At 52.2% G+C, this 14,186-nt stretch overlaps 1 protein-coding gene across 7 annotated transcripts; it reads right to left on the reverse strand.

Moving 5' to 3' along the window:
- TAF6L (TATA-box binding protein associated factor 6 like) lies at positions 1–12,202 on the reverse strand. Of its 7 annotated transcripts, none has more exons than XM_038564230.1 (13): positions 11,934–12,202; positions 11,604–11,710; positions 11,284–11,343; positions 8,135–8,294; positions 7,622–7,708; positions 6,699–6,849; positions 6,490–6,540; positions 5,904–5,998; positions 4,416–4,478; positions 4,050–4,270; positions 3,552–3,684; positions 937–1,065; positions 1–811 (listed from the first exon to the last, which is right to left on the reverse strand). In XM_038564230.1, the coding sequence occupies exons 3-13, from the start codon at positions 11,289–11,291 to the stop codon at positions 44–46; spliced, it is 1,866 nt and encodes a 621-aa protein (XP_038420158.1). In that variant the 5' UTR covers positions 11,292–11,343; positions 11,604–11,710; positions 11,934–12,202; the 3' UTR covers positions 1–43. The 7 variants fall into 7 exon arrangements, with proteins under 7 accessions (XP_038420158.1, XP_038420155.1, XP_038420159.1 ...); XM_038564227.1 differs by having other exon boundaries at positions 4,416–4,490; positions 11,934–12,201; XM_038564231.1 differs by having other exon boundaries at positions 4,416–4,490; positions 11,230–11,343; positions 11,934–12,201.
- Positions 12,203–14,186: the final 1,984 nt, after the last annotated feature.

Below are 14,186 nucleotides of genomic sequence, written 5' to 3' on the forward strand. Positions count from 1 at the left end.
TCACTTCCGGCACGGGGCTTTATTCACGGAAGCGGCGGCCGCCCTAGAGCGGGAGGTACAGCGAGTAGTCCGAGAGCGCCCAGCGGCGGGCCGGGCGGCCGGTGCGGCCGATCATCGGCAGCTTCTGCACGTAGCGGGAGGCCGGGCTGGGCCCGTACGGCACGGGGAAGGCGGTCTGGAAGAGGCGCCCGCGGCACCGCCTCCCGGCCTGCCGCCCCGCAATAATAAAACGGAAGTACGGGGCGCCGCGCGGGGCGAAGCGGCTCTTCTGGAAGACGTCCCGCGTGCCGGCGCCGGGCCCCTGCTGCCGGGGCGCCCCCCGCGCCCGGTGCACGCGCGGAAGCGGCCGGCTCTCGGAGGCGGCGGGCGCAGAGGCGGACGCGGGGCCGCCGCGGGGGCTCTCGTCGCCCTGCGGGCTGACCATGGCGTTGGCCGTCAGCTGGGGCATCTTCCGCACCGAGTCCGGGGCGGCCGCCGGCTCCTTCTTGTCCCCGGGCGGCCGCAGAGTGGTAGGAGTCGGCTGACCCGTGCCAAAGCGGGTAGCCAAGCTGTCCCCGAAGAAAGCGTACAGCTCCTGGTAGATGTCCGCCAGCGTCACTGACGGGGAAGGATCCTCCGGCCCCGCGCCTCCTGGCGGTAGCGGGTGGACAGACCCAAAGCCTGGCTCCGCGCCGCCTCCGGAGGGAGACTCCTGCAGGAGCAGGCTGTCCCAGGGCAGGTCGTCTGAGCTCCGGACCCCCCTGCCGCTTGGGCCTCCCTTGTTGGGCTCTGCCGCCTGGGCCTTCATCTTCAACAGTCGCTCTACAGCCACCTGCAAGAGCAGAGGGACTGGGGTAGGCAAGAACTAGGAGCAACCCGGGCCCATAAAGATTTAGGGCAGGTGAGCTGCTGAGTTCGAGCAGGGAAGAAGGGAGGCTGGAAGGGGCAGGCACCCACCAGAATGGCTCCATAAACCTTGTGCCCATCCGCTTTAACCTGGGCGTTAGAGACGGAATAATCATCTAGCACAGCCTGCAGATTTGTCCAGTAAGTGGACAGGTGTGGGTACAGGACTCGTTCCACTGCCTGGAAGGGAGAGAAGGAACACAGTAAAGCACCTCTTTGTTGCTTGTTGCCCCTCAAGTACCCTTTCCCATGGAAGACCTATTTTTATCTCCCATATGAAATTCTCAGCTTGGTATATTCCACCAACATTTACTTGGAACCCGCTGTATGCCCAAGCCTTTGCTAAGCACTGGGAATAAAGGTCAGGTACAAACAATATAAAGTGACCCTATGATCACTGACCTGTATGACAGGGGCTAAGAGGGTATAAGTCATGCCCATTGCTAACAGACCAATTTAATTTGCCAACTCTTAGCCTATATAGTCAGTAGGCAAGTTTACATCTTGCTGAGGTAAATAGACTCAGTTCAAACCACTTGCACAAAACCAAACAACTGATCATAGACCTGGACTCATCATGCCAAATTTTAAATCCTGTGATTAATTTTCAGGAAAGCAATTGAGATTCCACAGAGGAGACCTCTGTTACGTGCTTTGGTGGGTGAGAGTTCTTCGGTTGGTCATCCACAGCCTGAGGATTTGAAAATGTTAAATCAGCAAGCTCCTAGAGAAATATAACTCACCACTGCCTCAGCTATAAAAACTTAAATAATTTTCTAACTATATGGGACGCCTGGTGGTTCAGGAGTTGAGCGCCTGCCTTCAGCCCAGGGCGTGATCCTGGAGGCCGGGGATCGAGTCCCACATCAAGGTCCCTGTATGGAGCCAGCTCTCAGCCCAAGATCACGCCCTGAGCCAAAGGCAGATGCTCAACCACTGAGTCACCCAGGTGTCCTTAGATTCCTTTTAAAGTCTATACTATAGGGTAGCCCCGGTGGCTCAGCGGTTTAGCACCGCCTTTGGCCCAGGACATGATCCTAGAGACCTGGGATCGGGTCCCATGTCGGGCTCCCTGCATGGAGCCTGCTTCTCCCTCTGCCTGTGTCTCTGCCTCTCTCTGTCTGCCTCTCTCTCTCTCAAGAATAAATAAAATCTTAAAAAAAAAAAAAAGTCTATACTATAGCCTATTTAAGTTTATCTTACAAATGTAATGGTGATTTACTATTAAAATTCTATAAATAAGGGCATCTGGATTGCTCAGTCCTGACTCTTAGTTTCCATTTGGATCAGGGGGTGAACTTAGGGTCACAAAGCATGGAATCCACTTGAATCGACTTGTCCCTCTCCCTCCGCCTCTGCGTCTCCCACTCCCACTCCCTGCACTGCTCTTAAGTGTGCAAGTTCTCAAAGATTTTCTTTACTTAGAGAGAGGGTGAGAACTTGGGCTCTCCCTAAATAAAGAAAATCTTCTTTAAAAATCCATAAATCTGGGCAGCCCGGGTGGCTCAGCGGTTTAGCGCCGCCTTCAGCCCAGGGGCTGATCCGGGAGACCTGGGATCGAGTCCCACATCAGGTGCCCTGTATGGAGCCTGCTTCTCTCTCTGCCTGTCTTTGCCTCTCTCTCTCTCTGTGTCTCTCATGAATAAATAAATAAATAAAATCTTTAAAAAATAAATAAAAATCCATAAATCACATTAACGGAAAAAAGCAGACAAACCTTAGGATCAATTCAAAAGATAAAGAAAAAGCATTCAATAAAAGTTCAACATAAATGATAAAACCAAGAATATAAAGCAGTATGAAATAATTTTCTTCATCGGAGAAAGGTTATCAACACAAGGTACATCAGCCTAAGTGGGAAGGTTATTAGCACTTCTCTTAAAATTGGAAATGATGGGATCCCTAGGTGGCGCAGCGGTTTAGCGCCTGCCTTTGGCCCAGGGCGCGATCCTGGAGACCCGGGATCGAATCCCACATCGGGCTCTCGGTGCATGGAGCCTGCTTCTCCCTCTGCCTATGTCTCTGCCTCTGTCTCTCTGTCTCTCATGAATAAATAAATAAGATCTTTAAAAAAAAAAGAATGAGGCGCCTGGCTGGCTCAGTGGGGAGTGTACAACTCTTGATCTTGGGGTCATGAGTTTGAGCCCCACGGTAGGTGAGAGATTACCAAAAGTAAATAAGCTTAAAAAATATTAGAGGAATTGATCCTTCACATGATTAACATAGAATGGGCAGGAATTCATGAAGTGGAGGATATATTACTATCTGCCTGGCACGACTTTTTAAAGAATAAGACATTAATATACAGAAAGTCAGTATCAATTAGCCTGCCCTCGGGCAAGAGCTTAATACCTGGCAGCAGCAAGCACAGACCATTTTTTTTTTAATTTTTTTTTTTTATTTATTATTTATGATAGTCACACACACAGAGAGAGAGAAGCAGAGACACAGGCAGAGGGAGAAGCAGGCTCCATGCACCGGGAGCCCGACGTGGGATTCGATCCCAGGTCTCCAGGATCACGCCCCGGGCCAAAGGCAGGCGCTAAACCGCTGCGCCACCCAGGGATCCCAAGCACAGACCATTTTTATGAGAAGAGACAAATATTGTTTTCTCTAATCCTAAAGGAGAGATATTATGGCTCTGTGGGAAAGGCTATGGTCCTCACCTTCCAGCCAAGGGCATGCAGCCCCACCACAGCCCCGTAGTGAGAGCAGAGAGGCCGCACGGGGTCTGCCAGGACCTTCTGCAGGGAGAGCAGGATCTGCTGATACAGGCCACTCACGAGATCCCCATGAGTCCTAAGGAAGCAACCTTCAGTCAAAGAGGACAATGAGGCCCGGGGCTGCCCAACTGGACTCAAGCCCAATCCAGAGCCCACAGAGAAAACAGCACTTGTGTGGCCCACTGGGGTGAGTGAGCAATGGGGCTCCGGGTGACAAGACTACCTGAAGGGCCGAAGGACCAAACCCTTGGCCCTTGGTGTTTGCCATCCATGTGCAGACTCCCAGGTTGCCACAGCTTCAAGGCTGAAAAGCTCTAATGGAAGAGGTTCCCTGACCTCTCAACATCCAGCCTTGAAGCCACACATTTCACCTGATTTTGACTACAAACTCCTCAGCCCTGGGGCCACCCCACCCTGTGTACGGCGAGGCCCCATGGCTACCAGAAGATGTGGCTGAGCAGGAGGGCAGCACCATCCCGAAGAGTCCAGTGGTCATTCAGAGGGTTGATGGAGGCAGCCAATGGCTCCAGGACACAGTAGAGGACGCTGCCTACAAGGGAGCGAACATAGGGCCCCAGGCAGAGGTGGGGGTTCCGAACCAGGCTCCGGGCTACTTGCAAGAGCCGATGCAGCTGCTCCAGGTCGTGGCTTACAGATTTTACCTGTTTGTAGAAGACGGTGGCTGAGGGGCACATGAGGGTGCAGGTTGGAGCCTGCTGCTCTGATGGCACCTGCCATGAGCCCTACACAATGCTGGGTCACCTCCCCCCGCAAAGCATTCTCCTCTGCCCCAGCCTGGTCACTCACCCCACTGACCACGTAGACAAAGTAAGGCAGGAGTGCTGCAATCTTGGAGTTTGTCTGCAGATCCTGGAGAGCAATCTGAAAAGGATTACACTGGATCTACCAGCCCTAAATATAAACTGACTTTTTAAAAAAGATTTACTTACTCATTTATTTTTATTTATTCATTTCAGAGAAAGCACAAACAGGGGGAGAGGCAAGGGAAGAAAGAGAAGCAGACTCCCCGCTGAGCTGGGAGCCCAAGTGGGCTCGATCCCAGGACCCTGAGATCATGACCTGAGCCAAAGGCAGGCCTTTAACCAACTGAGCCACCCAGGCACCCCTAAACTGACATTTATTAAAGGATGATTGAGTACTTACACATTAAAATTTTCAATGTCAACACTCTCTGATTCAGCAACTGTATTTCTATCACTTTAACACACTATAAGAAACACCCACTGATACACATACCCACTCACAGACCTGTCTGTAATAATATGAAATTGAATGCAACCTAAATGTCCAACATGTTTTTTAACTGAGAAAAGCAGCTGTTCTAAAACCAGGTCTTTACTATAATACCACTTTAGTTTATACTAAAGTAATCATAGTTAAAAAATAGCAATTGGAGATTCTCACTTTCCAGTTCATATATTTTATTTTGCAATATTTCTATAATGAACATACTGGTGTTACTTTTCTAAGCAGAAAAAAAAAGAGAGTTAAGTTAATGAGAAAAACTCTCTTAGGCCTGAGTCTCTATTACTTATATACTCCAAACCCCTCTAGATAAAGCTCCTATACTCAGATGCTGTGAAAGCAAACTGGCTAGGAAGGAGCTCAGCTCCCAAGCCCTCCATCCAGCCATCTGCACTGTCCTAGAGAACCAGAGCCAAGCTCCCGAGGCAGGAACATATGGTGGCAACATTCCCAATTCTGCAGGGGAAGCGGCAGCAATGGCCAGACACCTGAAGAAGTACAGGATGTAAACCATCAGAGAAAGGCCACATGGTTGAGCAGAACCCCCAGCTAGCACTCACCTGTCTCTGGATAGGAGAGGACCAACCAACCATAGGTAGTGTCCAGCACACTCTGGGGAGTCCCAGAGGCTAAAGCAGCAGGGTCTCAGGGCAGGCCTGGCTGGGCCCCCTGACCAGGCTCCCTCTACTTCCCTTCTCTACCTCTCAAGTACAGGCAAATGAGAGCTGCAACGTGGCTGCCCCATTTGGCCCCAGGTCAACAGACACCCTAAAGTGGAGGCTCTGGAACTAAAGTGTGGGGGTACTGAGCCCCGCAAATGGCCCTGCTGAGAACAAGGGTTCCTGCTAGAGTGGGAAGACGAGTCAGTCCTGGAAGAGCACCAGCCCCCGAGCATGACACCCCCACCGAGAGCAGCTTCCAGCCACGTCAGTCAAGTGGTATGGGGTGGACAGGAAGTAGGCATCCGAAAGAGTTTCGTGGGAACCTGAAAGCTGGACTCTACGCCCCAATTTTGGCCCACTCACTCACCTTCATCAGCTGTGGATCATCCCCCAGCACAGCCCGAGTCACCTGCTGGTAGTACTTGAGAAGGTCATCAGTCAGTGAAGACACAGCGCTGGGCACTATGGGAAGATGGGCAGAAGGTGGTCCGGGTGGAGAGCCTAGCTGGCCTCCCCTGCCCGCTCTCACTCACCCTCCTACCCCCACCCCACCCCCGCCAGAAACCTGTTCAGACAGGACTCCCAGAGCACGGAGCCACCAGCTCCTCAGAGCAGCCTGTTCAGCCCTGACCTTGCAGGCTTTTCCACACCCCTCTGCTCTGTACTCTACCTAGGCAGATTCCTGCTCAGTCCTCAATCTCTCCTGGACACCTGCCCTCAGGGACCCCAGTTGCCCAGACTTCTGTGCTAGCATCCAACACCCATCCAACCCATGACTGGTTCCAGGTCTGGGCTCCTATCTCCAAATCCGAGCCCTCTGGGCCGGGACTGTGCACACTCAGAACAGGGTATCAATAAATATTTGTCAGATGAACAATCAGAGGTATGGGATACCCCCCTCAGTTCCAAAGGGAGGAAAGTTCAGGGAGTCTGTTCCTCACACTACACCTTACCTGATCCCTGCGGTGCCAGGTTCCCTTTGCCGTCCAGGTAGGAGACGTGAACTAGAACCAGAGCAGAGAGATGGGTCAGCCTAGGGTTTTGCCTGTTGTAGCATCACCCACGCCTCTGAGCTCTGCTCTATCCACCAGCCAGCCCATCACCCCTCCTCTGACAACCCAGTTTCGGCCCTCCACCCCCACCATAGGACCTCAGCAGTCACCTCTCACAGCTGTCTCGGCACAGCCTTTTGGGATGTTGGTGGCCAGGGCCAGCTCCACCAGGTTCACTTCTCGGTCCTCAGGAAAGTAAAGCTCACCCTCTCTGGCAGGGCGCAGGGGCAGCACCTCCTGGGATCCGTAACCACACACGGCCTGAGCAAAGAGAGGATCAGAGGGCAGGCTGAATCCAGGGAGGGAGGAGGCACTCTACCAACCAGGGAAAAGAGTCTATGCTTGAGGGAGGTCCAAAAGTACTGAAAAGGGGGCAGCTTGGGTGGCTAAGCGGTTTAGTGCCTCCTTCAGCCCAGGGCCTGATCCTGGAGACCTGGGATCCAGTCCCATGTCGGGCTCCTTGCATGGAGCCTGCTTCTCCCTCTGCCTGTGTCTCTGCCTTTCTCTCTCTCTCTCTCTCTCTCTCTCTGTGTGCCTCTCATGAATAAATAAATAAAAAATCTTAAAAAAAAAAAAAAAAAAGTCCTGAAAAAGGGGAGACACCTGAGGCTTCAAGCCTACTGCTGGGCATCTGGCTGGAGCATCCAGTGCTCACTGGGTCAGAGAGGAGAATTTGGTCCTCCCAGATTCGTACAGGCTGCGCCCCACACCCCCATGCTGCTGGTCCTTATACTCACCCAACTTTGATAACACTACTCTTTTTTTTTTCTTTTAAAGTAGGCTCCATGCCCAACATGGGGCTCAAACTCACAACCCTGAGACTAGGAGTCAGGTCCTCCACCAAGTGAGTGAGCCAGGCATCCCAACACTACTCTCTGCTACACGTGACCTTCTTCCCTCAAGGCCTTGGCCCACAACAACTCTTCAGGACACTTTAATACCAACATTGTGCCCAGGCTGTTCCCTTACCCTCCTTTTGGCCCAATCCAATGCAGGCCTCACAACAGGCCTCTGCAGCCTATGCTCAGCTCACCTCCACACTGCTCCATCGGAGGGCCCTGTTGAAATCCTCAACAGTCAGCTTCCGCCGCTTGGTGTGTTTCATGAATTGAGAGCTATTCTGAGAGGGGAGGAACAAAGTAAGGGGACAGAGAGCAGGGGGTTGGAGTCCCCCAAGGAAGAGATACCCAGGCGACAAGAAGGACACAGGAATCGAGATCAGAAAACCCAAATCCAGCTCTGGTCTTGGGCAAACAGCCCCCAGAGTAATGCTCCCACTCTGTGACCCAAGTTCTCACAGGCAGAATGTGCACATGAACTCGCCTGGTCAGCCTGGCACGGGTGTTGGGAAGATGGACACGTGAGAAGATGCCCAACCACACTCTATTGGCCAGAAGGCTCAATGGGAGCTCTGGGAGGGTGGGGGCCACCTCCACGGTGTTCCCTCACAGCAGAGTGGGTGCCAGACACACACCTGCTGACTAAATCCCCACGGGGGGTGTACAGGGGAGCTAGGGAGGCGTGCTGGAAGAGAAGGGGAGCGGACCTGGGTGGCCTCCCTGAGCCGGTAGCACACATCCTCCGCGAGCAGGGCCGCCACCTCATCGCTCAGCTCCAGGCCCGTGCTCTCGGCCATGAGCCGGACCGATTCCCGGGGGATCTCCACAAACCGCCGCTCTTCCCGCTCCGACATGACGCTGATGGAGCTGGGGGCCAGAAGAGAAGGTGTCAAAAGCCCCCCTGGGCCCCCTCGGAGCCCAGGAGCCTGACTCCAGGCCTTCTGGGCCAGTCTTATGGCTCTGGCTCCAAGATCCCTGAACAAGGAGCCACCGAGGCTCTAAGCGCTGAGGTGAAGCATGAGAAAAAGCCGAGCTGCATCAGACAGGAGTGCTGCCCGACAGGGGCCTGGCCTCGGGGACGGGGACGGCACTGAACTGGGTCCCGGCCACGCCTTACCACTTCCTGAGCCAGATGTGGCTGAACTGTGGCTGAGATCCTCATCAGCCTGAGCCCTCCTGGCCCAACCTGTAAAACAGGCAATCATCCCCACCCTCCCTAACTCTGAAAAGTTGCTGTGAGGACAAAGTGAGCTGGTGTACAGGGAAGCCAGGGACTAGAATGCAACACCACCCAAACAGAGATGGAAGATGTAACCGGGGTCAGTTAAGTATAAACTTCATGTCTTGGGATCCCTGGGTGGCGCAGCGGTTTAGCGCCTGCCTTTGGCCCAGGGCACGATCCTGGAGACCCGGGATCGAATCCCACATCGGGCTCCCGGTGCATGGAGCCTGCTTCTCCCTCTGCCTATGTCTCTGCGCCTCTCTCTCTCTCTCTCTCTCTGTGACTATCATAAATAAATTAAAAAATAAATAAATAAATAAACTTCATGTCTTCTTCCTTCTGATTATTGCTACAGGTGCTACCAACTCTCTCTTTCATTTCAACTCTCAATGAAAACACTACTTCTCCCTTGCTCAAAAATCTTCAGGCCTGGGCACCCGAGTGGCTCAATGGGTTAAGGGTCTGCCTTTAGCTCAGGTCATGATCTCGGGGTCCGGGGATGGAGCCCCACACTGGGCTCCCTGCTCAGTGGGGAACCTGCTTCTTTCTCTCCCTCAGCCCTTCCCCATGGCTCCTGCTGTCTCCCTCAAATAAATAAAATCTTTAAAAATATATCTATACATAAATATTCAGTCCTTCCCCATTGATTCTTTTTTGTTGTTGTTAAGATTTTATTTATTGGGATCCCTGGGTGGCGCAGCGGTTTGGCGCCTGCCTTTGGCCCAGGGCGCAATCCTGGAGACCCGGGATCGAATCCCACGTCGGGCTCCCGGTGCATGGAGCCTGCTTCTCCTTCTGCCTATGTCTCTGCCTCTCTCTCTCTCTCTCTCTCTCTCTGTGTGTGACTATCATAAATAAATAAAAATAAAAAAAATAAAAAAAAAGATTTTATTTATTTATTCATTAGAGACAGAGAGAGGCAGAGACACAGACAGAGAGAAGCAGGCTCCACGCAGGGATCCTGACATGGGACCCGGGACTCCAGGATCACACCCTGGGCCGAAGGCAGGTGCTAAACCACTGAGCCACCCAGGGATCCCTTCCCCACTGATTCTAAAAGAAACTCTAAACTCCCCAGCTTGAAATTCTGTGTTTGGTCCCAAATCCCCACAGCTGTTCAAGTGAATGGATCCCTCCTCCCAGTGAGCCCAGCCTAGTGTGCTCCGGCCTGCCCCATGCTCACCACCAGCTCTGGCTGGTCTGTCTCCCTCTTTCCTCCAAGCCTCTTTGGCAAGGCAAATCCAGTCTGTCCTTTAAGGTCTTCCTGCCCATATGCCACCGAGGACTATCGGGCTTTTAGAGCTGGACTATCTCCCAGTTTGGCTGCAAGGCCTAAGAGCAGGAACCTGCTCTTCCGCTCGCAGGAAATGGCAGAATAAGAACGCAACAAAGGGGGGCACCTGGGTGCCTCAGTCAGTTACGTAGCTGCCTTTGGATCCACCTTGGGCCCAGGTCATGATCTCAGGGTCCTGGGATCAAGCCCCACATTGGGCTCCCTGTTCAGCTGGGATCCTGCTTCTCCCTCTCCCTGTGCCCTTCCTCTAGCTCATGCTTGCTCACTTGCTCTCTCTCTCTCTCTCCTTCGCTCTCTCCAATAAGTAAAAATCGCTAAACAAAAAAATTCCTCCCAGTGGCTCTGCATTGGTTTTGGAATAAAGAACAAACCTAGGGCAGCCCGGGTGGCTCAGGGATTTAGCACTGCCTTTAGCCCAGGGCGTGATCCTGGAGTCCCAGGATTGAGTCCCACGTGAGGCTGCCTGCATGGGAGCCTGGTTCTCCTTCTGCCTGTGTCTCTGTCTCTCTCTCTCTCATGAATAAATAAATAAAATCTTTAAAAAAATAAATAAATAAATAAAAAATAAAGAACAAACCTAGGGACACGTTTGGTTCAGGTTGTGATCCTCCGGTCTTGAGATCGAATCCCTCATCAGGCTCCCTGCAAGGGAGCCTGCTTCTCCCTTGGCCTATGTCTTTGCCTCTCTGTATCTCTCATGAATAAATAAATAAATAAAATCTTAAAAAAAAGAAAAAAGTGGGACACCTGGGTGGCTCAGCGGTTGAGTGTCTGCCTTCAGCTCGGGGAGTGATCCTGGAGTCCCAGGATCAAGTCCCACATCAGGTTCCCTGCATGGAGCCTGCTTCTCCCTCTACCTATGTCTCTGCCTCTCTTTCTGTCTCTCATGAATAAATAAATAATCTTTGAAAAAATAATAAAATCTTAAAAAATAATAAAAGAACAAACCTGGTTCCCAGGTCCTGTGTGTCCACTTACTTCTACAACCCTTCTTTCCCTCTTGTGCTCTGCATTCCCACCATGGCCTCTTTCCATTTCCCCAAAACACCTGCTATCAGGATGTTCATACACTGCTCTTCTTCACTCTCCTCCTCCTCCATCCCAGTTCTGTCTAGTGGACTCCTAGTTGCTCCTTCACATCTCAGTTGAAATGACACTACTTGCTCAGGAAGTCTTCTCAAACCTCCACGCTGCCCCAATACTTTGCCTTCACAGTAGTGATCACAATTTTTTTTCCCCCGCAATTTGTAATTACATATTTGTATAGCTTTGTGATTAACACCTACCTTCCCACTAGACCGTAAGCTCCACACCAGCTAGGATCATGCCTGTTTGCTCACCTTTGCATCCCCAGCGTCCCGCACGGTGTCAGCACATAATACGCCCTCAATAAACACTGGCTACAAAAACAAATAAAAAAAGCTGTGTTTTTTTTTTTTTTTTCTAAGCACATGCTATGCCTAAGGCACAGAGCTAAGTGCTCTATACGGCGTATATTTCATTTTATCCTCATTAACAATGAGATGCGTATTATGTAAATGCCATGTCTATTTCACAGCCAAGGAAATCAAAGCTCAGAGAGCTTAAATACTCAATGACTTGTCCAAGATCATCCAGCAAGCACTAAGTAGGGAGCAGGGACTCAACTCTTGTTCCTAACCATCAGCAGTGGCGGGCTGTGCCGGGGAACAAGGCCTGGATTCCCAGCCCGAAGACTTGGCGCTGGAGACCCGCCAATGGATAATCCCGAAGTTTCTGCTTCCCCATCTGTAAAATGCGAGTAAATAGTCCTGCCGACGCGGAAAGCGCAGAGGGAGCTTCCTTACTAGGGCCCACATTAAGACGCACAAAGTCTTAATGACCAAGGTCCCCCCTCCTCAGCCTCCTCTTTGCATCCGCAGCCACGAGCCACCCTGTAAAGAGCGTGGGCACCGACCGCCACCCGCGTCGAGGGTGCGCATCCTACCCCCGGGCCTCGCTTCATCCTTACCACTTGAGCGGTGAGGTGCAGTGGGGTGGAGGAGGTCAGGGGTTACGGAACTTGGGTCACGTGGCCAGCGAAGGGGGCGGACCCCCGCGGCGCCGGCCCTAAGACCACTGAGTGCGCAGCCCGCAGGGCGGCGAGGAGTGTTCGGGTCCGCGAGGACCTGCTCACCACAGGGCTCCCGCGCGGCGAAGGAGGCTTCCGAGACGGCCGCCGCGGCGGCTGCTCCCACTCGCCCTGCTCACCCTAATTCCCTCTCTCCGAGCCCAGGACCCACCTTCCAAGAGCACAGCCAATCGGCGAGCGCCTTACAAAGTTCCCGCCCTCCCGGGGAGCTTCCCGCCACGCGATTGGTCCTTGGAAGGAGCTGTAAAAGCATCTGGGCGCCAGGGGTCACGTGACACTGAAGACTCGGGCTTCTTAAAGCAACAGCGCTTGGGGGTTTTCGAGTCCGTACCTATGGTTTCGTGTATGTTTCAAAAGCGTATTGTCGGGGATCCCTGGGCGGCTCAACGGTTTGGCCCCTGCTTTCCGCCCAGGGTGTGATCCTGGAGTCCATGGATCGAGTCCCACATCGGGCTCCCTGCATGGAGCCTGCTTCTCCCTCTGCCTGCATGCCTCTATGTCTCTCGTGAATAAATAGAGAAAATCTTAAAAAAAAAAAAAAAAAAAAGGCGTATTGTCAAGGAAAGCGTCCCCATTCTCTTGGTCCTGTCTGCTCCTGAGTTTCCGAGTATTTGCATTTACGCAATTGCAGCGAAACTTTAAACTTTGGCGCCTAAATCGGTTTTCTTTGCCCGCTTGGTGGAGCTCAACTTACCTCTCCATCACCTGCACTTCCTTTTCCCAGTAGGTATTCTCTTCGGGCAGAAGGGTCTTCTCACTGCCCCAAGCTCATGTGCAAGCTGCAGATTCCAGGGCTGTGCTCATCCTGGCACATCACTCCTGGCATCCTCACTCCTGTTCAGTAAGCCAACTATAAGCCCCTCACCTGACTAGCAGACTTCCTTGGCCATTTTACGCGCACACTTTCCTGAACTTGGGCAGTTAGTTCTCAATTAAGAACCAAATGGGCTAAAAAAAAAAAAAAAAAAAAAAAGAACCAAGTGGGCTTAGTGAGTTAAGTTACAGTATTTGGAGTCAGACCAACCTGGGTTCAAATTCTGTCACTGCTTTGGGGCAAATTACCTAACCACATTTTCACTCAACTACAAAATGGTACTAATACCCACCCCGCAGGATTACTGTAGATTAAATGAGATAATATCTGTGAAAGCACGTGGCAGACAGTGAATTAATTCCTTTATGTTCATCCAAGATGAGGTGGTTTGCAATGGGCTGTTCATTACAGAAGGGAGTATCCCGGGTCGTCTGGGTGGCTCAGCGGTTGAGGGTTGAGCGTCTGCCTTCAGCTCAGGGCGTGATCCTGGGATGCCTGGATCCAATCCCGCATGGGGCTCCCTGCATGGAGCCTGCTTCTCTCTCTGCCTCTCTCTCTACCTCTCCCTGTCTCTCATGAATAAATAAAATCTTAAAAAAAAAAAAAAAAAGGAGTATCCCATGGGAAAGCATGAATGTACACATCCTCACCCTTCCTCCCTCTCAGGGTTAGATGCTGCTGCTTCTAGAAAAGATCCTCCCAGGCCTAGAGCGGGGGGGGGGGGGGGGGGGGGGGGGGGGGGGGGGACACGACGGGACTCAAATGGATGTGGCTGAAGCTGCCATGGCAACACCGCCTAAGGGGACTGTGACCCTGCTGAGTCTCCTCCAGTTATATTCAGAATGATGTTTGGAGTAGTTTCAGTACTGTGTTTGAACATTGGAGTGTCTGCCCACCTCTGCATTAAGAGGAGGGGGGGGCTCTTCCACTGTCCTGAGTCTGAGATCAGCTTAGTGAGATCTGGGCTGCTGGCAGATAGTCTTGCTGAGGTGTTAGTAGTCTGGATAGCCATTGGCTACCTTGGAGGCAGGAGACAACGGTAGAAGGCCCTGGGGCTTGTAGGATTTAGTAAAACTATTCAAACTGTCTGGGGCCCATCCACGCCCAACCTCAAGAGGCCAAGGAAAAGTGGTAGTGAGACTCACATAGCCACAGGTAAGAGAAAGGTGGGTCCCACTCACTCGTCAACTACCTAGTGCCTGGCAAAAAAGAAGCTATGATGGCTTTGGAGCCAGACTGACAGTTTAAAAGCAAAAGCAGTAGTTGGCCGGTTAGCTCAGTTGGTTAGAGCGCGGTGCTGATAAAAGCAAAAGCAAAGC

This window comes from Canis lupus, chromosome 18 (genome assembly GCF_011100685.1).
Source record: "Canis lupus familiaris isolate Mischka breed German Shepherd chromosome 18, alternate assembly UU_Cfam_GSD_1.0, whole genome shotgun sequence".
Lineage (NCBI taxonomy): Eukaryota > Metazoa > Chordata > Mammalia > Carnivora > Canidae > Canis > Canis lupus.